The sequence below is a fragment of the Eleginops maclovinus genome, chromosome 16 (genome assembly GCF_036324505.1).
Source record: "Eleginops maclovinus isolate JMC-PN-2008 ecotype Puerto Natales chromosome 16, JC_Emac_rtc_rv5, whole genome shotgun sequence".
Taxonomy (NCBI): Eukaryota; Metazoa; Chordata; class Actinopteri; order Perciformes; family Eleginopidae; genus Eleginops; species Eleginops maclovinus.
The window spans coordinates 8,599,828-8,621,281 of NC_086364.1; the positions used below are offsets into that span (position 1 = coordinate 8,599,828).

At 41.2% G+C, this 21,454-nt stretch overlaps 1 protein-coding gene across 1 annotated transcript in view; it reads left to right on the plus strand.

The window, feature by feature from the left end:
* srcin1a (SRC kinase signaling inhibitor 1a) overlaps positions 1-21,454 on the plus strand; it is a 38,253-nt gene that overhangs the window by 1,897 nt on the left and 14,902 nt on the right. Inside the window, exons 2-11 of the mRNA XM_063904738.1 lie at positions 4,449-4,486; positions 11,191-11,386; positions 12,183-12,194; positions 12,604-12,899; positions 14,833-15,647; positions 16,255-16,356; positions 16,753-16,880; positions 17,735-17,755; positions 18,442-18,602; positions 20,985-21,160. Of these exons, the coding sequence (XP_063760808.1) occupies positions 4,449-4,486; positions 11,191-11,386; positions 12,183-12,194; positions 12,604-12,899; positions 14,833-15,647; positions 16,255-16,356; positions 16,753-16,880; positions 17,735-17,755; positions 18,442-18,602; positions 20,985-21,160 (1,945 nt within the window). The remainder of the gene's footprint in view (positions 1-4,448; positions 4,487-11,190; positions 11,387-12,182; positions 12,195-12,603; positions 12,900-14,832; positions 15,648-16,254; positions 16,357-16,752; positions 16,881-17,734; positions 17,756-18,441; positions 18,603-20,984; positions 21,161-21,454) is intronic.

The window sequence follows — 21,454 nt, forward strand, 5'->3', positions numbered from 1 at the left end:
GTGTGTGTGTGTGTGTGTGTCTAAAAACGATGCACAAGCTTGGAATAGTTTCCACGCCTGTTGTGTTTATGCTGGTTGTTGTGGTGACGGGGGTGCATATGCTCAGCAGGCTATGGCTGAATGGACGGTAGTGTAAAGTCCTTTTGTGCAGCCTTTATTTGCCGTGTGGGCCAGTGTAGGTGTATTTAAATTACAGACAGAGGCTGCGGTAATGTTGAGATGCCAAACCAGACCAGAGGAGGATTGAAGGGGGGGAAAGAGTAAGAGTGGTTGAGATCAGGGGGGTGGGGGTGCAGAAAGGATGACGACATGGGAAAGAGCCGGAGGTGGAGGAGGGGTGCACCGAGTGCAGGCTTCTTTACATGCTGGTCAGGTAATGCAGCGCTACACTCTAGCGAGGCTACGTCCTTCTGTTGGAGCTGTGTAGCCAAATCCGAGTGCACACATGTATCCCTGGGTGTCTCTATACGTGCATTTAGCTCTTATGCCCCAGGTTTAATGTGACATCTCAAACATGCATCAGTACAGCTGTCTCTTTCGGGCTCACAAAATATTAAATTCAATTAAAATATGACAATACCATTGAGCTAATTAGTAGAGCCTCATTCGAGAGTTTGGTGTATCATTAGGGATTAGGTCTGAATAAATTAGTGTGATAACGGTTGACAGTATAAAATGATGTCTTTGTAATGTCATGTTGAATATCTACACAGAATAAAATGCATACTAATTGCTATGATGGAGAAGTGTTTAGGGGTTTTCACAACGTACACAAAAATAGGCTCTCTGGATTTACATCAACCCCATCTCAGTGCAGTATTTGCAACTCAAAATCCAAGATCAGTCAGCTGAGCAACAGGTTAAAGAACACGAGGCAGGGGAGAGTGAATGTGTTGACTGAAAACTGTGGGTAAGCCTCATTAAAGCGATACACAGAGAAAACCCTGGCAGAGACAAGTTTACCGCAAGACCACGAAAGACTCCCGCACCATTAAAGCCCAGCCTTCAGAGTAATTAAGCTTTGTGGGGAAATAATATCATTAACTATGTCTAAACAAGGGAACAGCAATTATTTATGATGCACCAGTGCTGCCTGGAAGCCACTCTGGATTTAACAGATTGTCAAGGACGGAGCTTTACTGAATAAATGACTGACACATAACCAGGTTGTCAAGGCTAACACGAGTCCAACCTCACCTCGTGTCTTATCTTATCAACAGTAACCCCACTTTACCCATGATCCCTCATCCCCGAGTCTTACTGAGAATAAGCGTTCTGACCAGGAGATGCTTATGTTTTATTCAGACGAAATAAGACAAAATGCTTTGTTTAAAGCTATGTAGTAAAGCTATGTTGTTGTTTTTTTATAAAGGTGTTACAATATTAACCCAAACTGGAGAATTTAATCCTTTAATTCTCCTTGACAGGCGACCATATCATATAAAAAACAAACAAAAACTATCTAGGAGACATAAATTCTCCTTAGCGCCACTTCAAAGAGTTCTCTTACTAATATTTGCTTCAACATATGTAGGTAGGAGATGAATATGCTATGGGAAAAAAAGAAGCGTGGGTGGAGATTATGCTCCATATCATTTTGAGTCCCAAAGCGTCTAGGCAGATATTTGCACCTTTTTTTACATTCACAGTAAAAATAGTACAGCAACATTTCTTGGCAGACAAATGTCCAAGTTAATGCTTTTGTTCTAGGCCTACCATTTAGAAAGTTATTGTGTGAGGTTGTTTAGTTTCAGATCATTGAACTGGGTTTGTATGTCCTAGTTTCTAGAGTTTAATGGGTTTCATTATGTTGCTGTAATATACGAGCTATATTATACCACAGCTACTGTTGCGTTCCATTTCTTATGATATTGCTCTTCTTACCCAACTCCTATTAGTTTTAAGCATCCTTTAAGAGAAGTATGTTCATAAATACATTGTATAAAATGGTTGAACATGATTTTTTAAATAATAACTACAGAAGAGTATAATATAAGTATACACTGCCCGGTCAAAAGAAAAGTCACAAGCCTGTGGGGGGCAGTGCTATGATCTGGGGTTGCTGCAGTTGGTCTGGTCTAGGTTCAGCAATGTTATGTGCCCAAAGAATGCGGTCAGCTGACTACCTGAATATACTGAATGACCAGGTTATTCCATCAATGGATTTGTTCTTCCCTGATGGCACGGGCATGTTCCAAAATGACAATGCCAGGATCCATCGGGCTAAAATTGTGAAAGAGTGGTTCAGGGAGCACGAGACATCATTTTCACACATGGATGGGCCCCCACAGAGTCCAGACCTGAACCCGATAGAGAATCTTTAGGATGTGCTGGAGAAGACTTTGCGCAGTGGTCCGAATCTCCCGTCATCAATACAAGATCTTGGTGAAAAATGTATGCAAGACAGAAATAAATGTTGTGACATTGCAGAAGCTTGTGGAAATGATACCACAGCGAATGTGTGCCGTAATCAAAGCTAAAGGCGGTCCAACGAAATATTAGAGTGTGTGACCTTTTTTTTTTTGCCAGGCAGTGTATTACATACAGTTATATAGAATGTTGAGTATAGAAGCTGAACACAGCTGAGGTTTAAAGTCTTATTGGTGGTTTCATTTAAAAAATAAAGTTTGATTGACATCGATGACATTCTCTATCATCTCCTTTTTGGAAAATAACTTTTCTTGCAACTGCCAAATATGTTGAGGAGTAGATGCAGTATGCTATTAGTGTGTCGTATACATTTGGACACAGATAAAGCTTCTTTAAATGCATAAGTTGTTACGAACAAGAATATTTTTGCCTGGTTTCAATGCTGTCAAAAGGTTAATCTAGTTCTATATTTTAATTTATAGGTAAGCTTCAGTGCTGTTTAAGACTCAGAGCAACAAGTGCTACACATCTGGAGTCACACACACACACACTGGGCCTGGCTCCATAAAGCATGTGTGTGTCCATCCAGGTGTGATCATCTCAGAGTGCATTAAAGACCAGGAATCAAGCAGGCAAATATTTGTTGAAAAGTTTCAATTCAGGATCAAGGCTTTGTCTGATGGGTGTTCAACTGGTCTGACCTTTAAAGAGACCACAAATCCAAGTCTTTACAACTAATACCAAGTGTTGACCATTGGTGGGCAAAGAATCGTTGCACCCAACCTGATCAAATTGCGGCAATATACTTCAGTAAAGCCAGCCTAGAATAAAATAAAAGGCGAGACATACAACACAAAAGATGAAATCATTAGCGTTATTATTTAATAATGGCTGAGTGTGTTTTTGCCCAGGAACCATTACCACTTTAGCAACAAACTGCACAACAGAACATTAATAAGAGAGCGAAAGAACTACACAGCACAAGGAAAGCATAATGCTAAAGAACATGTCAGAGAATGGCTACAGGGCCAAATGAGGGAACAATAAATAAAAGATAAGCAATTAGGTTATAAATGGTTGATATCACTCCCTGTAATGTTAGTGTATACTGAAATAACCCAGGCTTTTGTTGAGACAGGATTACCACCAACTATCATAAATCAAAACCTGCCTGTCACTTTTTTTTTTCTCCTCCCTGTTCCAGGAGAATAATGTGGTTCCTGCAGAAGGGAGGAAGAATGGACTGAAAATTGCCTTCAGATAAGAATAGGAACTAGAATAAGAGTTTGGATTAGAATTAAAATTCATGAGCCCAATTTTCCTTGTCATTTTGAGGTATTCCTGGGCCATCAGTGACTTGGCCTGCATTCAACTGGGGGGTTATTACGTTTTAATGGAAAGCTCACTTCCTGAGGCCTTGGCCAACATGCAGCTTTTTTCGCACATTGGCACAGCAGCAGGAAGGGCAAATGGACACACAAGTGATTCAGCATGGAGAGGTGAAAAAAAGAACTGGTGATGTGGCGAGATTTTAGATGAAAGAGCAGAGCAGGTGGATTGAGAGTGAAAGAGACAGCAGAGTGGGAGGAGGAGACGGAGCGATGGCTTGCCTGTGGTGAAGAAGTCTGGGAGAGAGTCCAACATTGGAACAACAGAGTGGGCTGCTGTTTGATTCGATTTCACTCTTTTCATTTCCTCCCATTCACCAGTAACAGCCAACAGTGCAATCTTGTTTCAGGTGCTCTGTAAACCTAAGACGCAAAACACCGCCGCCCCCCGCATTAACACCAATCAAACTAACGATTCTGGTTCAGATTATATGAAGCTGTCAACAATTTTAATTAGTTTCCTATACTGCCTGTCAGACATAAAACGCTTAACAAGGAACCGATTTTAAGAAATGCAACCGGTTAAGCTTCTGGAGGAGGATGCTTTGGAACTCTGTGTCAAAGGCCACACATCTCCTCTCCAGTCCAGCCTGTTCAATGCACTTTATGTCATTGAACTTCTGATATTATTTCATAAGTCCCTAACTTTTCTCGTTCTTTTTCCCTCCCCTTCCCTCTTTTGTCCTTCATAATCCCAACAGCAACAGCCCAACTACTGGAGCTTTAAGGTCAGTGCTGCGTGTCCTATTGTCCCTGTGTGTTTGTCATCTTCCTGTCCAGCGTGTGTGTGTGTGTGTGTGTGTGTGTGTGTGTGTGTGTGTGTGTGTTTTGTGCTGAGGGATTACGTCAGACTCCTCGGGCATCACCAGTCTATATCCTTGGTTCTCTGGCTTCTGCGACACCCAGATCACTTGACATCTCTCGGCTCTTTGGGCAGTGTGTGTGTGTGAGTGTGTATAGTGTTAGTGGCAGAGGTGTCAGGGGTGGCGACAGCTTAAACTTCTCCAGCTCCATTTAATCTGCAGAAGAAGATTCTCTCAGGATTTATGATCCCTCAGGCAGCTGGCATTAATGGCTAGAAGCCATGTGACCCTACTGAAGTATTACTCACACTGACTGAGACATTAAGTAGACATTTCAGACGTGCCGCTGAGGCATTACCGAAATAATACTTTGACATTAGCACAGAGGCTTGAGTCATGGCTGGGCGGCTGAATGTGTTTTATTCACAGGTTGCAGAGAGGCAATAACTGCTAAATGAACTGGAGAAGGCCAGCGTCGAGATGTATAGAAAGTGTTTATCTATATAAAGAGTTGAGCCAGTTTGGTAGCTTGAGTGTGTTTTAATGTGTATCACTTTGTTGTGGCATTACACTGCACAAAGGCAGGCAAGGAGGCGTCCTATCTTAACAGAAAGGTAAAGAAACGTTTAATGTGAGCGAGGGAATAGCCTAAGGCTTCTCAGCCGTGTAGTCTTCCCTGAATCCCTGCTTACATTATGATTTGGACTGGTTGGAAATGTCACTGAATATCAATAGCCTTATGCCCTGACCCATAGGGCAGAGCAATATATTACTCACTCACAAGTACTAAAACCTCAAGAAAGAGTGAACCCAAATAGAATAAAAAGCCCGGTCCATCAGATCAATCTTTCACAAAACCGGAGGATTTCAGCTCTTAAGGACTTTACAAGTGGCGATAAACATCAGACACATTCTGATGTTTGTTGGTAAGGAATAAAATATGTAAGTTTGTGTCTCTAGCACGACTGAAAACGTTGAAACGCTAAGTTTAAAAATACAGGAACTGTAACTATGGATTACTTTTATTATTGATTACAGGTTATTTAATGTTTTGGTCCAAAACGACCAAAATAGTAAATATTTGCTAATCATAATTTGTATTGTCCATGTAACCACCCATAGTGAAAGCAGAGGAAAGGAAAATGTACACACCAGAGAGTGATGAAAACTTTGTTTTCCTTTAGTGTATTGTAAAGGTTTTGTGTATGTAAATGGTCTGCATGGACAAAAATCCCAATGTTCATGCCAGAGGGAGTTTCTCTCTTTATATACTGCTGCTGGATATTTTGACCGATGACTATCTTTTTCAATTCATTAAGTTTATATTTTTCTTCCAAAGAGATAGTAACTTAAGCTGTCATATAAATGTACATGAGTGAAAGAACACTTTTGGCTTCTAAAATGTACTGGAATTAAAGTATAAAGTGGAAACACTAAAGGAAGTACCAATGCCTCATGTGTGTACTTGTACACAAGTACAATGCTTGAGTAAATGTACTACTACGACTATTCACCACTTTGCAGGTGTTGGATATGGAATAATGCACAGTTAAATGTTGAACTTAAAAAATAAAATGTATGACATGTTGGCGCCTGCTGTGTTTTCAAGCGTCTTTTCTATCAGAAAAAGAAAATCACTTCGACCAATCTCAGCCATCATCTCCTCTCTCAAAGAGAGACAGTCTGCTCCCATTTCTTCTGAGCAAACCGTTTAATATTGGCATGTAATTTACAGCAATTTGGCAAAACAATTTGTTCCCTGCATTGATGACTCTCAGGTATATAAGAGACTGGACTTTACGCTTGTTGGGGGTTGGGATTTTAAGGAGCTGTTTTCTTTCTAAAAGTAAAAGGTGTGAACTTGTGTGTTGTGAACAAAAAGCAGGCTTACGGTTGGAAAGAGAGAAAGCAGGCTCAAAATGCAGAAAGTGACAGCACAATCATGTCACCTAGATGAAGCTTTGACCTCTGTCACTAGAGACTGAAGCAGAGGAAGATCTGTTCAGCTCAGCAAGAATCAGGATTGAGTTTTGGGAGTGGACAGAAGATTGACAAGGGTTAAAAAAAAAGAAAGGAGGGAGACGTGCAACCTGAAGCAAGCTTTTCAGAAAGAGAAATTGACACAGTGGAAGAGAAGAGATGTGGTTAGGTGTGAGGTTTGAGATATTAACCATTTAACACCTCAAGTTTTCAAGATACTCAAGAGCCAAACACTTCATTGTCATTTCACACACATCGAGTCTGTCCCTGACATTTCTGGTTGATGTATATTCTCTCCTCGCTCAACTCCATTAGAATGTCAAACCACTTAAGAGGGAAATTACTACATTCAGGGAAAGGATCAGAGAGAAGAGGCTAGCAGCAGCAGCAGCAGCAGCAGCAGCAGCAGCAATTGTGTGGTCAGCTTCCCTCTGGACTCCAACACTTTCATATGTGGTAACGCCTACCAAACCACATCCTAGATAGTTACAGACTTGATAGTGTGCTTTTATTCATTTATGCCATTTTCCAAGAAAGATACATGATGTACTGAATCTGAAATCTCTCATCTTAAATTACCCTTTTCTTTGGCTGCGCATGCACTGCACATTTCTATTGTTTTTAATGATACTAATATTTTACATTGTATTATTTCCCACAACATATTTACATCTTAAAGAACCCATTTAATGCTTAATGCACCGTATGGATGATTCTTATAACAAAAGAAAGACATTTATATTTGAATATCAAAATAAAAACAACACCCTCAGACGGTTTTGTCCAATAAAAAAGTAAAAAAAAGAAAATTCAGACAACTAAATTCTCAACAATATTACGAAACAAAAGAAAGGAGGCAGTACTTTGTGCAATTTGACTATAAGTGGAATTTAGGAAAACAAATTGGAGCTGCAGATGGCTGGAAGAGACAGACAATATGGTGTGTTTCTTCGTCTGCTCTGCATCAACTTCAATTTTATATGACAACAGTCTTAAATGATAATATAAAAACAGGCTAACCACAGTTTATACCAGCACAATTCAAGAACTAGTAGGACTGAACCATTCAGCGTTTAAATATAGCTTCATTTTTAATTGAGTGCTGCGTGGCTTTACAGTAATGAGAACTTCCTAGAACATTTAATTGGCCTCTGAGATCAAGACTGTTTTATCACAGGGTGTTAAGCATATTTAAAACAGTTTCACTTCTTATTTATTTGCATTTTTCAACTAAAAACCCTTGGCTGCGCACCACTTCTTAAGTTGCCATTCATTTTTGTAGAAAAGCTGTTTTTAAAAAAAGGCTCCCTGCACAATGTTACAGGTTTGCAGTCGAAGACCTAATTTAGGTGCCTAATGGATTTGGGTGATGTGCTTCCCCGAACATAAAAATGACATAATACCACCTGACCTTAAAGCGGTGTGTACGTGTGAATGCGAGACAGGAAAAACATGGTGGAGGCTGAATGAAGTTTAATGCAGTTTGTAGCCTTAGGTATGCCTTCAGACTTCCGTGTCCCCCCCCCCCCATTCGCTTCTGTTCTGTGTAAGATCATCATGTCCCTACTTGTTCCTCTCCTCTGCCATGCCCTTAGAATAGTGTTTAGTTTTCGACAATAATTTGAAAAAGTCACTCTATAAAACAAAAGGTTGAGGATGGATGGGGCAGGTGGCAGGGGTTAAGAGGGCAGCAGTAGAGGGATGGATGTAGAGAAAAACAAGAAGTAGGTGGAACCAGTTTCCCTTGTACCAGGCTTTGAACACAGTCATGTTTAACACTGGCATGTCTAGCAGGACCAGATGGTGTGTTCGCATATAATATTTACTGTGCAAAATTCCTACATAGAGAGATTTGCAGTTTTCACATCACATAAACCACCAATATGGACATCAATATATGTAGCCTGTTTTTACAAGCCGAGCTGACTAGGAGCATATATAACAACAGCTTTGGTGAGCTTACACACATTCATACATCGGTTTCATTGTCTTTTTTTAGCAGCAAGTCGTTGAGGGGTATACCATTACGCATTCACAGCTTTTCAGCTGGTTCAGAAATATAAAACTTGAATTCGTAAACATTGTGAGACACGAGCTCAGTCGTGCAGCACCGTATTCTCAACTCCCTCTTCCATTTCTTAGAAAAACTCCAGCTAGGTTATTTAGCCTTGAAATAAAATTCTCACATGCACTAGTAGAAGCATTGAGATTTTCAAACGGAGATGCTGTGTGTTCCCCTCCCAGCCATGCAGGGGAAAAGAATTACCATGTACTCTCAGAAGAAAACTCCTTTGACATGTTTTACACATGGTGGGGCTTTCCGCCAATCCCGTTCATACTGGAAACTGGTGTTGCCAAATATATCTCTGGGTGTTACTTCTCCTGAGAAGTAGTGTTGGGCTCAGGCAACTGGTTTCACTACAGATCCCATTCCAAGTAGGTAAAATACCTGGAATTTGGGTCCAACACATTGTTCATAAAATCTTCAGTCAACCAGCAGTTTTTTGTAATCATTCAGTGATATTTAGTGTTGTGATATGTAGCCAAGTTTACCCTTTTAGCAGCTAAATTCATTTGGCGTTTAGTCGCTCCAACCTGTTTATCTATTTTGTGATTTGGACTGGTAAGTTGAAAAGCTCAAACATTAAAAAAAAGCTCAGTTTTCTATACAATTTGGCAGTGACAGGCTAGCTGTTTGCACTTGCTTTTGGTCTTTGTGTTATGCTAAGCTTAACAGCTGTCCACTGTAGCTTGATATTAACTAAGATAATTTGTTTAATTAAAAGGAAGACGAGATAAAATGCTATGCGACACTAACCTTACTATCTATAGTACTGTACCCCCCCCCCCCCCTTATATCTTTTACTTCCCACTGTAGATGGCCAGAATATGACAAAGTGACGCAGCCTGCAGCTCCTCTATGTGTTGTTGTTCAATGTGGTCACAGTTTAGATAAATGAGCCCATTAGAAAACACGGTGGGGGTTATCTGTCAGCATCAGCGTCCTCTGCGTGCTCAGACACTGTCTGCCACCACTATCACTGGACACCCCACTATCATTCTGTGTGTGTGACTGAATTATGTATGGTAGCAACAGACGGAAGCATAAAAAAAGTATAGTTATGCTTTTTAGTCATGATAACTTCTCTTGTAAACACAATTGGTGCATGGCAAATGACCAGTGATAGTAGTTACATGTCATAACAGCTCGAAAAATAATTTTAATTGATTAATTCAACAAATCATCAAAATAATTTAAACTTATAAACTTATAATCAAGTGAGTATAAATAATAATAACAATCTTTATTTGTATAGTACCTTTCATATAAGAAATGCAGAGAATAATAGATAAAGAATAACAAATTCAAACAAGAATAAAATGCCATAATTTATTGAAAATAATTCATACTTTATTAATTATAAATAATCTGACAAAACCGAATACATAGATGGCATACTGTAGCATAATATTGGAAATAAAATACTGAATAATAATCATTACAATATTAAAATCAGTACCCATATTTACACCATTCACATATAACACCACAACAGCATCAGAATTATGTTATCTTTTATACATTAGTGGTTAGGAGTGGTTTTATCAAGCAGTGGTTCAGAGATTTAGAATTGTTTAATATGAAAACTCATTTAAAATGAATCGAAAATGTCTACTGTGAAATTGAGATGGAAAATCTCTTTACTTTTTAATAAATATTTGTTGTTTGTTTAATTGTAAATGAAGGGAATCTCTAGTTGCTCTATTTCCTTGTTTTACACCCCAAACAAAAACACATGTTGTGAAGCTTCTAACAGACTCTCATGTTAATTAAATATAAATGGAAGCACACAGTGAATCCATGCTACACATTGGGGGAAGAAAAAAGAAATGCTTTGAAAGGGGGGAGAGCCGTTGTGTTCATGCCATGCTGAAAGGATGAGGGAACCAGCACAGCTACTGTACTGTGGCTAAGGATGTGTCTGCTCCTGCCATCCAAACAACCATCAGACGGCATTGTGGGAGCCCATTACAGCAGCCTCTGAGCTGCAGGAAACGCTACAGCGACGGAGGATCAGGGAGCCAGTTCAGTGAGCTCAGCCCCTGCTGCACTAACAGTCTTTCAGGGAGAGACGACTGGGCAGAGTCCTGTAGGATAAACCCACAGTGACAGCCTGGGATTTGCATCAGCTTCTCCTCCCCTCCCACAAGTTCTTATTAGAGTTCGTAACAGCACAGGGGGAAAGAGTTTGGATGCTGTACAAATTTCGAGGAAACATGACATAATTTATGCTGGGCTGGAGCACAGTTTCCGGCTTAATTCTGCCACCATAGGTGATTCATAAAGGCTGATTCCCTGGAGTGCTGTGCCATTTGAGAACAACGTTATTGTGCTTTTCTGCTGCAGCATTCAACTGATGTCAGATACTGTGACGCCGGTAATTGTTGGTGAATGGCTGGCAGCTAAACCATTGTCAAGGTCTCGTTAATCTTGTTACGTGGTTGATTGTGTGGTGTCTCATTGTATGCTCACTGTCACTTTTTCCGGTTGGTCTTACTCCATTGGCCCTGTCTAATCCATTCTCTCCACCTTGATTTTACCTCTAAGTTAATGACTGTGTGTTTCCTTGTGCTTTGTCCTCCTGCAGAGCCGCAGCCCAAGGCATTCCCAGTCTACCCAGTCTGGGCTTGCCGACCAGGCCGCCAAGCTCTCCTTTGCCTCAGCTGAATCCCTGGAGACTATGTCAGAAGCCGATATCCCCGTCGGGTTTAACAGGATGAACCGATTCCGCCAGAGCCTGCCGCTGTCCCGTTCTGCCAGCCAGAATAAGCTACGATCTCCAGGTTAAGATTTAAAGCACTGCCGGCCGGCTCTGTCACAACAAGCTGGCCGGATTCCAGGCAGATTTACAGCTGTCTATTTACCTCGTCAGGCTGGTGATGTGCAGCGCTGTGCCTACACATAACGGGAGAAAGTGTTTTACTACCATCTCAATTACCGTTACAGTTTAGTCTAATTGCTCTGCTACAGAAGACTGGAGAGTAGTGAGTGCTCAGATACGTGCATTTATGAATGGTTAAATAACTTATAATGAGTTGACATATATAAGAGTAGACACAAATAGTCTTAACATATTTACACTGAACTAGCAAGCAAGTGTAGGTGTATAATAATCTTGAAAGAATGGTTTGTTGTTACAAAAAACTGATATTTTCAGAAAATAGTGTGGTTTATTTCACTGTCACACTGCATGCCTGTATTAATCGCAAATGAATGAGGATATGTTTTTGTACAACGGCAGTTTTAGAGAACAGGTTTACTACAAAAGGGCCTTGGCAGTGTATTACTGTGAGGCTTGTCCAGATCAAGGAGTGGTGTTGCATCAGGGACTGCGAGACTAAAAACTAGCTGTAAAACTAAATCACAATTGACTGACGAGGGCCAGTTTCTATAATGACATCAGGATAAAGTAGAATAGCGAATCTGACACTCTCTCCTCTCCATGTCTCTTTACTAACCACTTTGTTTTCTTCTCTCCCCAACTCCTCTGTAATATACTCATCTACTTTGCTTGACTTTTAATCACTGGTCTTTCTTTGCTTTGCTTGTTGTTTTTGTTTGTCCCCCGGGTGTATGCAGATGAATTTTCAGGTTAGTCAGGCATCATCTTTAACACAAAGATATTCAAAGGTTTTTAGCTATTGACCAAGTATTCCATGAAGCAGGGCTATTCTGCAATTTGTTTTATATGAAAGATATTAGTAGTAAAATGTCAACTTGCCTTAACCACATTAGGTTTTTGCACCTTAGCTGTGAATTCTAACGCTGCTACACACACAGTCCTATTCTCATGTTCAGAAAGTGATGATTCATGCTGGAATCTGAAAATCATTCTTCAGTATCTTGACATTTTGATCATTATTGACTACAATATATCTTTCAAAATGGCATAAGAAAGTGACAAAAGGTCTAACAGAATTGCTTTTGCTCGATATTCTTTCCATCTACAGAAGCCTTCCCCTTCTCACTCAGCCGTCTCTCCCATGTCCCTCTCTTTTAGGCGTGCTGTTTCTGCAATACGGAGACGAGACGCGTCGGGTTCACATCACCCACGAGCTGAGCAGCCTGGACACGCTGCACGCCCTCATCGTGCACATGTTCCCTCAGAAGTTGACTGCAGGAATGCTGAAGTCGTCCAATACGGCCATCTTGATCAAGGACGAGGCACGGAATGTCTTCTACGAGCTGGAGGATGTCCGGGACATCCAGGACCGCAGCATCATCAAGATTTACCGCAAAGAGCCCATCTACGCTTCCTATCCTGCTGCACCACACCTGGCTAACGGAGACCTGAGGGTGAGGAGACGAGGGGAGCTGGGGAGTGGGGAGGTGAAGAGGTCAACGCTTTTATTTAAAGGAAGAATGCTATCTGATATCTTGCTAGTCTGATGTTTGACAATTTAGCCATCAGTGAGAAGATTTATTATGCCGTGCCTCTGCATGAAGAGCAGCAGTGTGCTTCTTTGGCTAGGCTTTTTTTTTAAGGAACATTTGACAGGCTGTTGCGGTGTACAAGTTAGTAATTTAACAGGAATTCCTCCTGGAAATGTACTTTGTTATCTTCAAGTAGGCCATCTGTTGCTGTGCAGACACCAGAGAACAATGTTCCTCTGTGAAATGAGCATATTTCAACATTCCAAGCTATTTCTGCTTCAGTGAATATCAGGGAAGCCTGAGGGAGAGCATTTTTTAATTATTTTATACAAAACCATGCTTACCATCTGCATAATTCACCCAATGCTACTATTAACCATGCAAACAGCAATGGAAAAATCATTATGCCTGAGTATATTGTGTTTGCATGTATTGTGCTGTATGTCTTATGTGTTGGTGTACGCTTACATGTTTGTTTATGCATGTGTATACAAGGAAAAGTAAAGCCGTGCACATCTACATTTTAAAACCCCCTAAAAGGAGTTTGAATCCATAAATCTTAAAGGCATCCTTTTTTGTAACAGATTTAATTTGGAGAAACCAGTAAAGTTACCCAGCTTATTTCACAGTAAGGATACAACTCAAGATTGTTTACTCAATTTATCGTTTTATAATTGAATTATCCCAAAACAGTACAACATTTCCATCCCAGTATCTCACCGCCTAAGGTCTTTAACATTTTGTTTTGTACTTCCAAAGCCCAAAAGATATTACATTTAATATGATATTAATCATACAAATGCAGGAATTCACCATATTTGAGAGGCTAAAAGCAGCCTTTTCTGTCAATTTTGCATGAAAAATGTCTTTACAATGAATCCATTATCAAAGCAGTTGGTGAATATTTTCTGTCAGTGTCTACTAAGTCAACCGATTGTTGCAGCATTATCTCACGGTAAGTCTGAGGTGCACGATTTATTTTTTTCTTTGTAACTGGAGGCTGCATCTTAACAAGCATGTTGCCATGTATTTGCTCTTGTGCGTGTCGTGTCTGGTGGTGTCTTGTGGAGCAACTAGAGGCTTTATGTGTCTTAATCTATTTGTTTGTTTAAGTTATCTCCATACATTGTGCAAACCACAATATATAGCTTTGTAAATATACAGTATGTTTATATATACAGTATATTTCTCCCTGGGCTTAAACAGCTCTACAGCCCAAATTCACGTCACGCTCCAGTATTTCCTGTGTGTAACATAGTGCCACTTCACAAGGTTAGCTAGGATGCTGAGAAGCGAACAAGAAACACAGGAATGGGTAAATCAACAAAAGTTTTGTGACAAGAGGAAACGGAGTGTTTGTGAAGTTGGAGAAATGAGAAAAATCACAACATGAGGAAAACACAGGCAGAGGTGGGTTTAGAGACATAATGATGCTCTACAAAGAAAAGCAGGCAGAGAAAAAAGAGGACATCTATACTTTCTGTTGTATGAATTAATTTGTTGAGTCTCCTGCATCCTGTCACTACAACTACATGGAATAAATATTAATGGTTTGTATTTGCATATTATCCGCTTGTAATAATAAACTGATAACCCTATAACCTAAAATTGTCAACAGTGTTGGGAATATGCATGTGCTGGACACAATTGTTATTCCATCATTTGGCTAATTTGAAAAGGAATAACAAACAATCTGTAGCACTTGGTCTTTTGAGAAGCATCTTCCCTTGGGATGTACAGACTTTGACAGCTGATTTATTGTCTCTCAGATCTCAGTTGTTTTTATGTCAAACTGACTCATGAGACTCATCTGTAGGTCTCTATGGTAACCTGCATCCCTGCTTGTTCATTTCAGAGGGATATGGTTTACACCTCTCGTGACTCCTCCCCAACTCGCCGCCTCAACACCCTTCCATCCTCTACGACCTCCAGCTCTCCATCCCGCTCACGGCTCTCTTACAGCGGCGGCGGCCGTCCTCCATCCTTCGCCGGATCCCACTCCCAGCATGAACAGCCCCGACACCCCCACCATGCCTCGGCCGGTCACGGTCCAAACGCAGGCCTGTCTCCGTCGCCCAGCGCCATCCTGGAGCGCCGCGATGTCAAGCCTGATGAAGAAGTCTCTGCAAAGAATATGGCTCTGATGAAGAACGAGAGCCTGTATGCAGATCCCTACAGCCTGATGCACGAGGGCCGCCTCAGCATCGCCTCCACCCAGTCACTAGCTGCCATCGGAGACCCCTTTAGCTTCCCGGTAACCAGTGGCCTGTATCGCCGTGGCTCTGTGCGCTCCCTAAGCACCTACTCAGCTGCTGCTCTTCAAGGGGACCTGGAGGACTCCCTTTACAAGCCTGGAGGTTCACTCTACTCTGACACTTACTCCTCAGCCACACTGGGCATGGGATTTCGCATGCCGCCCTCATCCCCGCAGAAGATCCCCGATATGCAGATGAGGGACAGGGACTCGTATTCCAACTCGCCCAGCAGAGCCTCACCTGTCAGGCAGAACTTCCGCAAGGACTCTGCTTCCTCCTCTGTCTTTATAGAGAGCCCCAAGTCTAGGCCCAGCTCTGGTTCAGAGCCTCTGTGTCTGACAGCCGGGCCCGGGGAGGGCGGCAGGGCCACACCTGGCTTTGGTTCCATGTCTGGACAGGACCTTGAAACCAGCAGGTCAGTACCGTCTGAGTGGAGAACTGAATTAAGGTGCTGTGCTGTTGAAAGTAGGTTTTGAACACTTTTTTAATAATGAGCTTCTAAGGGAAATGAATAATGATCTGCAAAAATAAAACAAGAACATTTTGGTTGTTTTGCATGAAAGCTTTCTGTATTCGTATTATTTATGTTGGCTTTCACTGGTTTCACACTCACACATGTAGTGAGGGAAATCAGTAGATGATTAAATATTATTATAGTTGATTTTTTTCTAAGACTTTAATTCAGAATTTAGAACAACATATACTTACAAAGCTGTATTGCTTACTCTACTGAACTGTTTGTTACATATTAACGCAGCCCAAAACTTGTTTTCATTTAGTCCAGTGTTCATCCGCCTCTGTTTTTGCACTTTTGGTGATACAGCATTTTCTGCAATGTTTATTTTCAAATCCCAGATCATAACTCACTATTTAAGAAATGCGTTTAATGTATGATTAATATTGCATGTTGTGCATTTTAAGTGTTCTGATTTATATGATCATTTTAACTGCTGAAAAGGATCTTTGAGTATCATGGAAAGCACACTATAAATGAAATGTATTACCATTTATTTCATTTGCAGGGATCAGCGCCTGGAGCGCATGGAAGCGATGGAGAAGCAGATAGCCAGCCTCACTGGCCTTGTACAGAGCGTGTTGACCAGAGCACCAGACAGTGACAGCACGTAAGACTCTCCATTACACCCCATTAACCCTTTGAAACTCGCAGATGCAGCTTCAGGTCAGACACATAGGCAGCATTATCGACGAGAACGGTGGCAGGCTATTATCAAAGCCATTATCACCAATACTTTGTGTGAGCACAACACGAGCACAGAGCACTAAACATTAGCTACAGGGCACAGTGCTATTGATTTTTGCATTGATACGTAGAGATGTGTAAGATAGCTTTTAAGTTGATTTTGAGTTCCTTGTTTTTAAGAAACATTGTTCAGCCTCATGAACACTTCAGGGGCTCATTAACAAGAAGAGAACTTGTTAATGTAGTCTGATAGTGTCCACGGGCAGTGCTGTTAGCGTTAGCACTGTAATTGCCTTGCCCTGTGGCCGTTGATCCTCAGATGCGGCCTGCTGCGTCTCTGCATGATGGCGGGCTGCCCTCCAGACCAAGGGACGGAGTTCTCACGGCCCTTACCTTTTTCTTCCAGCGAGAAGACCGAAACCAACAGCGACGGCTCCGCCACTGGACGTGAGTACCCAACCGCTACTCACCAGGCCTTTTTGTTACTAACACAGTTGCGCCTTTTTCAACTTTTTATTTTCCACACTTTAGAGAGGCTAATGGACACAAACAAGCATTTATGGTGACCTGAATGTGGATTAGGAACAATGTATTTAAATTCAACAAAGCTCTCACAAGAGGATTCACAATGGAACCTGATGTCCTTATCTCATGCTTTGTTTAGAGTTGTGGATTTGCTTATTTTAAGGGTGCTTTCATACTTGTAGTTTAGTTAAGTTGGTTCAAACGGAGGATTTTTTTTATTGTCATACTCAGTCGGATGAAAGCAAATATCAATGTATCCAAATTTGCCCAGTATAAAGCTTTTAGCGTACTTCAAAGCTGTCTATCTCTGTACTTCATGGATACATATTTACTTTTAGTTGTTTTTTTTTCTAAATATCAGACAAATATCATTCAGCATATCATTTTTAAGTACTGATAGAAATCCGTTTCAAACAGGTTTAGCCTCTACAGGCTGAAGCATATCTGACTACTACTCTACTCATTTCTTTTATTCCTTGCATTTCTCTCTTTTTTTCACACATCCATATTTCAGTCGCTCAGTTTTGGCATAAACAAAGCTTTTGTTTGGCCAGAACTTCACAGGGCCAGTGCCACACAGAGAAGTCATTGAAGCATCCTCACAAATACACAGCCAAAAGACTAAGCCTTAACCATTTTCTCTGGTTAAGTTAGTGCAACATCTCTCCAGGATCATCTTTCTGTAAAGTTGAAATGAGACTTCCACGTCCCTCTTTGTCTCTCTATCCCCCTCTCATTAATTCCACTGTAACTGGCTCACTCTTTTTATATTCCAGCTGGACGGCTGAAGAAGAAAGGTAGTTGTCATCTCCTTCTCTATCACCCTCTTTTTTTCACCTATCAGACATTCTCATGGCTCTCTGCTCTCTGTATGGGTGTGTGCTGTTGCTGGGTAGCTGGTGGTGTCTTTTCCTCACCTTTTCCTCCTGTCTGCTGGTTTCCCTGAGAGCGGGCCCCCTGTCGTCCTGTCTCTGTCTCTACTTTTGAATTTCTGCTTTTTTCTTTTCCTTTGGGAATTTCAGAAGGTTGTCTTTGTCACAGACTACGCTCTCCTTTTAAATGTGTATAAGAGTGTATGTGTGTTTTCAGGAAGCATACATGTGTGTGAGAATAGCTGGAGAGTCAATGGCCATACTCACAAAGCCCTGTGTCAAGATAAGAGCATGGTTATCCCCCTGTGTGTCACTACTGAAAAGACTAATTGCTCTTCCATATGGGCTACTAATAGCATGAGCTCACATTTCTCCCAGTGGGCTATTAGAGTTTTGTGAATATGGCACTTTTTTACGTTCACACACTATTTGCTCCAGTGTGTGCAAAGATTTTCTATTATGTGCATTTCTCAGCCTGTACGCTGTGTGTGCGTTTTCATTTGTCATGCTGGCTAACTGAAAATCTCACCGGAGCACAGCCCAGCAAGCTGATCAATTTGTTTCACAACGACCTTCTGGTGACTCCCCGTGTCCTGCTCTGTGATTGGCAGCTCATACACCGTCGGCACCGCTAGCTCTGATGCCGCCACCACCTTCTATCCTAACCCCGGTGAACGGTGCTGGCCGCTTGAAGATGAAGCTCCACCTGAATGGCCTGCAGCAGAACGCTACCGACCTGCGCAAACAGCTCAGCCAGCTACGCAAGATGCAGGTAAATATTATATTTATCCCAGAAAATGCATATTTTGTTTTATTCAAGGGCCGGTTCCCCCAAGTTACACATTCTGTACACAGACACAGTTTTTTAAGATGCCCTATTGTGCTTTTTGGAGTTTCCCTTTCCTGAAGTATTTTTTACTTTTTTAAATTTTATCCCAAAGGTCCCTCAAGAGGGTGTTTCTCTCCCACACACTCCCACCCCCCTTGCCTGAAAAAGCCTCCATTGGACTACTTTTTTACTATTGCGACATAGTGACATTATTATGTAACACTCGCACTTCTATTAGCTAGCGCTCCAACACTTTGTACATGTTAGGCCAAGGGGCGGGACATCTCTAAGCTGTCAATCACAACAGAGCCGACCAGCTAACCAATCAGATCAGAGTGGGCTCTGGTTTCAGACAGAGGTTGAAAAGAGGTGCTGCAGCACAGACAGTATGAGAAAAAAAAAGACATTTTTTAACATTAAAGCATGGAAACATGTCACAGTAGAGACACAAAATACAAATATGAAACAGGAAAATTAGCATAATATTGCCCCTTCAATATAATTAGATTTATTCTGTGATTTTCTAACGCACAATGCATCCCCGTTTCTATTCCATTTGATTTTTCAAACGTATCTTAATATGATATTATCAACGTCAGCTGGCGTTTCTGTGCAAATCGGTTGTAATGAATCATTGTCTGTGAAACATAGCATCATTCTGATTTGAAATGAAGGAGCATGGTCCGAACGTCTCACTGCTGACATTCAATTTATACAGAATGTGAGACAAGATTATGTTCCCATGGTGTGGTTTACTTTTATCACAAATATTGCACCGGCGTTGTAGAATAGGGCTAAGAATTCTTCAACTTTTTAATTCTTCTTCATTCAGTCAGTTATGTAAAATGTTTATGATGAGCGAGAGTTTACTATGCAGTTTTTTTATATAAAGGAGTAGTAGCTTTGATGTTTATTTGATCTTCACATCAATACCACACCTACAGTAAATAACACCTGCAGGTTCACATAGTTGTACTGCATGACATATTGAGGGCATTGTAGCTTTTGAGGATTAATGATGAAATGGAGTGAGTGGAGGATAAAAGCATGGCTCGCATGGCATGGTATTCTAAAGGGATTGAAAATGTCACTACAGATGCAGAATCAGATGAAATGCCACAAGTAAGGGTTCACGGGAAATGTGGAGATACAGCCCTCATTTATTCCATTTATCTTTGATGCCAGCGATGCCATGGTTACTGCAGCAAGAGATGATGAGATAAATGCTTTCAGTGACAGAGGAGAGGATTCAAGTCTCTTACAGGGAGAAAGGAAAGGAAAAGAGTAATAGGAGTGACAGATGATGGGCATGCAGTGCTTTTATTTGTTCCCTGACAGCAGTCACCAGGGCTGCTTGAACTTGATAAAGCAGTGAGACAGAGAGCCAAACAACCGAGGCTGTGTGCTACCCAGAGAGGACAGTTTACCTGTATGTGTCCAAGTGTGACCGAAGCACCTGGACCACAGTACTGTTTCCCGTAGCGAATGTCAGCTGCCTAAATTTTAGATGTTGCTCATGAATTATACAGAGAGAAAATGCAGGAGTGAGAGAGGGCACAGGGCTGCAATATTAGAAAAACATCCCAAATTTCTGTCTATATAAAAAAAGGCATCCCTAATTCATCAGCAGCATTATCTGCAATATAATGATGAATACGGGGTAATTTTAAATGTTAGTAATATTGTTGTCTTGTGTGATTTCCTGGAACATAAGGCTGATAAATTATTCATTTTTCTTTGCTTACCAGGTGTTTTCATCTCAGGGAGTTGTATTACATGCAGTAGTCCTGTAGAATCTTTCATTCATAACACAGAGAGGGAGTGGGGTTCACACTTAGTGATTCTGTCATGGAAACCCTTCACTCTCCTCAGGGTCTTTCGGCTTTCTGTTTTAGAGAAACTTTACTTGCATACGCTGATACAAAGGGAACTTCTTACAGCATCTAACAGTGCTTGTAAAGCTCAAGACTAACAAGCAATGGCTGAAAAACACATAGGCAGTCAAGGAGAGAGCTCAGTGTTGTTCTGGCATCAAAAGGCAGAGAAGGTCGCACAGTAAAACAAGAGGCCAAGGCCTGCCCTCTGACGGTTGGGGGAAAAGAAAATATGAAGTTGCAGTAAATCAATGAAGTCTATCTCTTTCGGAACTTCTCTTTGTTGTGTTGTTGTAATGCTCCAATGGCAACAATATCAGATTTGACATCTTCAACTATCTGTTCTCATCATGCTCACGAGGTTAACGCTGATGCAATTGCTTTTCAAACAGTTGCCATATCTAGCGAAAAGCCCTACTTATGTGTGAAGTACGTTTGAATATATGTGCAGATGGAGAACCAGGATTCAGTGCGAACTCTGTTGAAGCGGGCTGAAGCGGAGCTGAACGTGCGCGTGGCTGATGCCCTCAGGAAGCAGGAGGATCCTCTGCAGAGACAGCGCCTCCTGGTGGAGGAGGAGAGACTTAAGTACCTCAACGAGGAGGAGCTCATCATCCAGCAGCTCCAGTCAGTAACAGGAAATGTCTTAAGTCGTCTTTTAGTCTAAGTCCTTTGCAAGATGTCCTTGTCTTCATCATATTATCCTCTTTTTATTAAGTCAAGGTTAAGCCTTTTTATGTCAGATTATATATAAACATTTGAGAGAATCTAGTCGAGCCAAAACCTGTTTGTTTTATTTTAGTCTTACCTTTTTCACATAACATTTTATCTTTTTATTATATGAAGAACACAACATTCAATGATTTAAAATGCAGCTTTACTACTCCCTCCATTATGAGTGCCCATCCATGACATCCAACA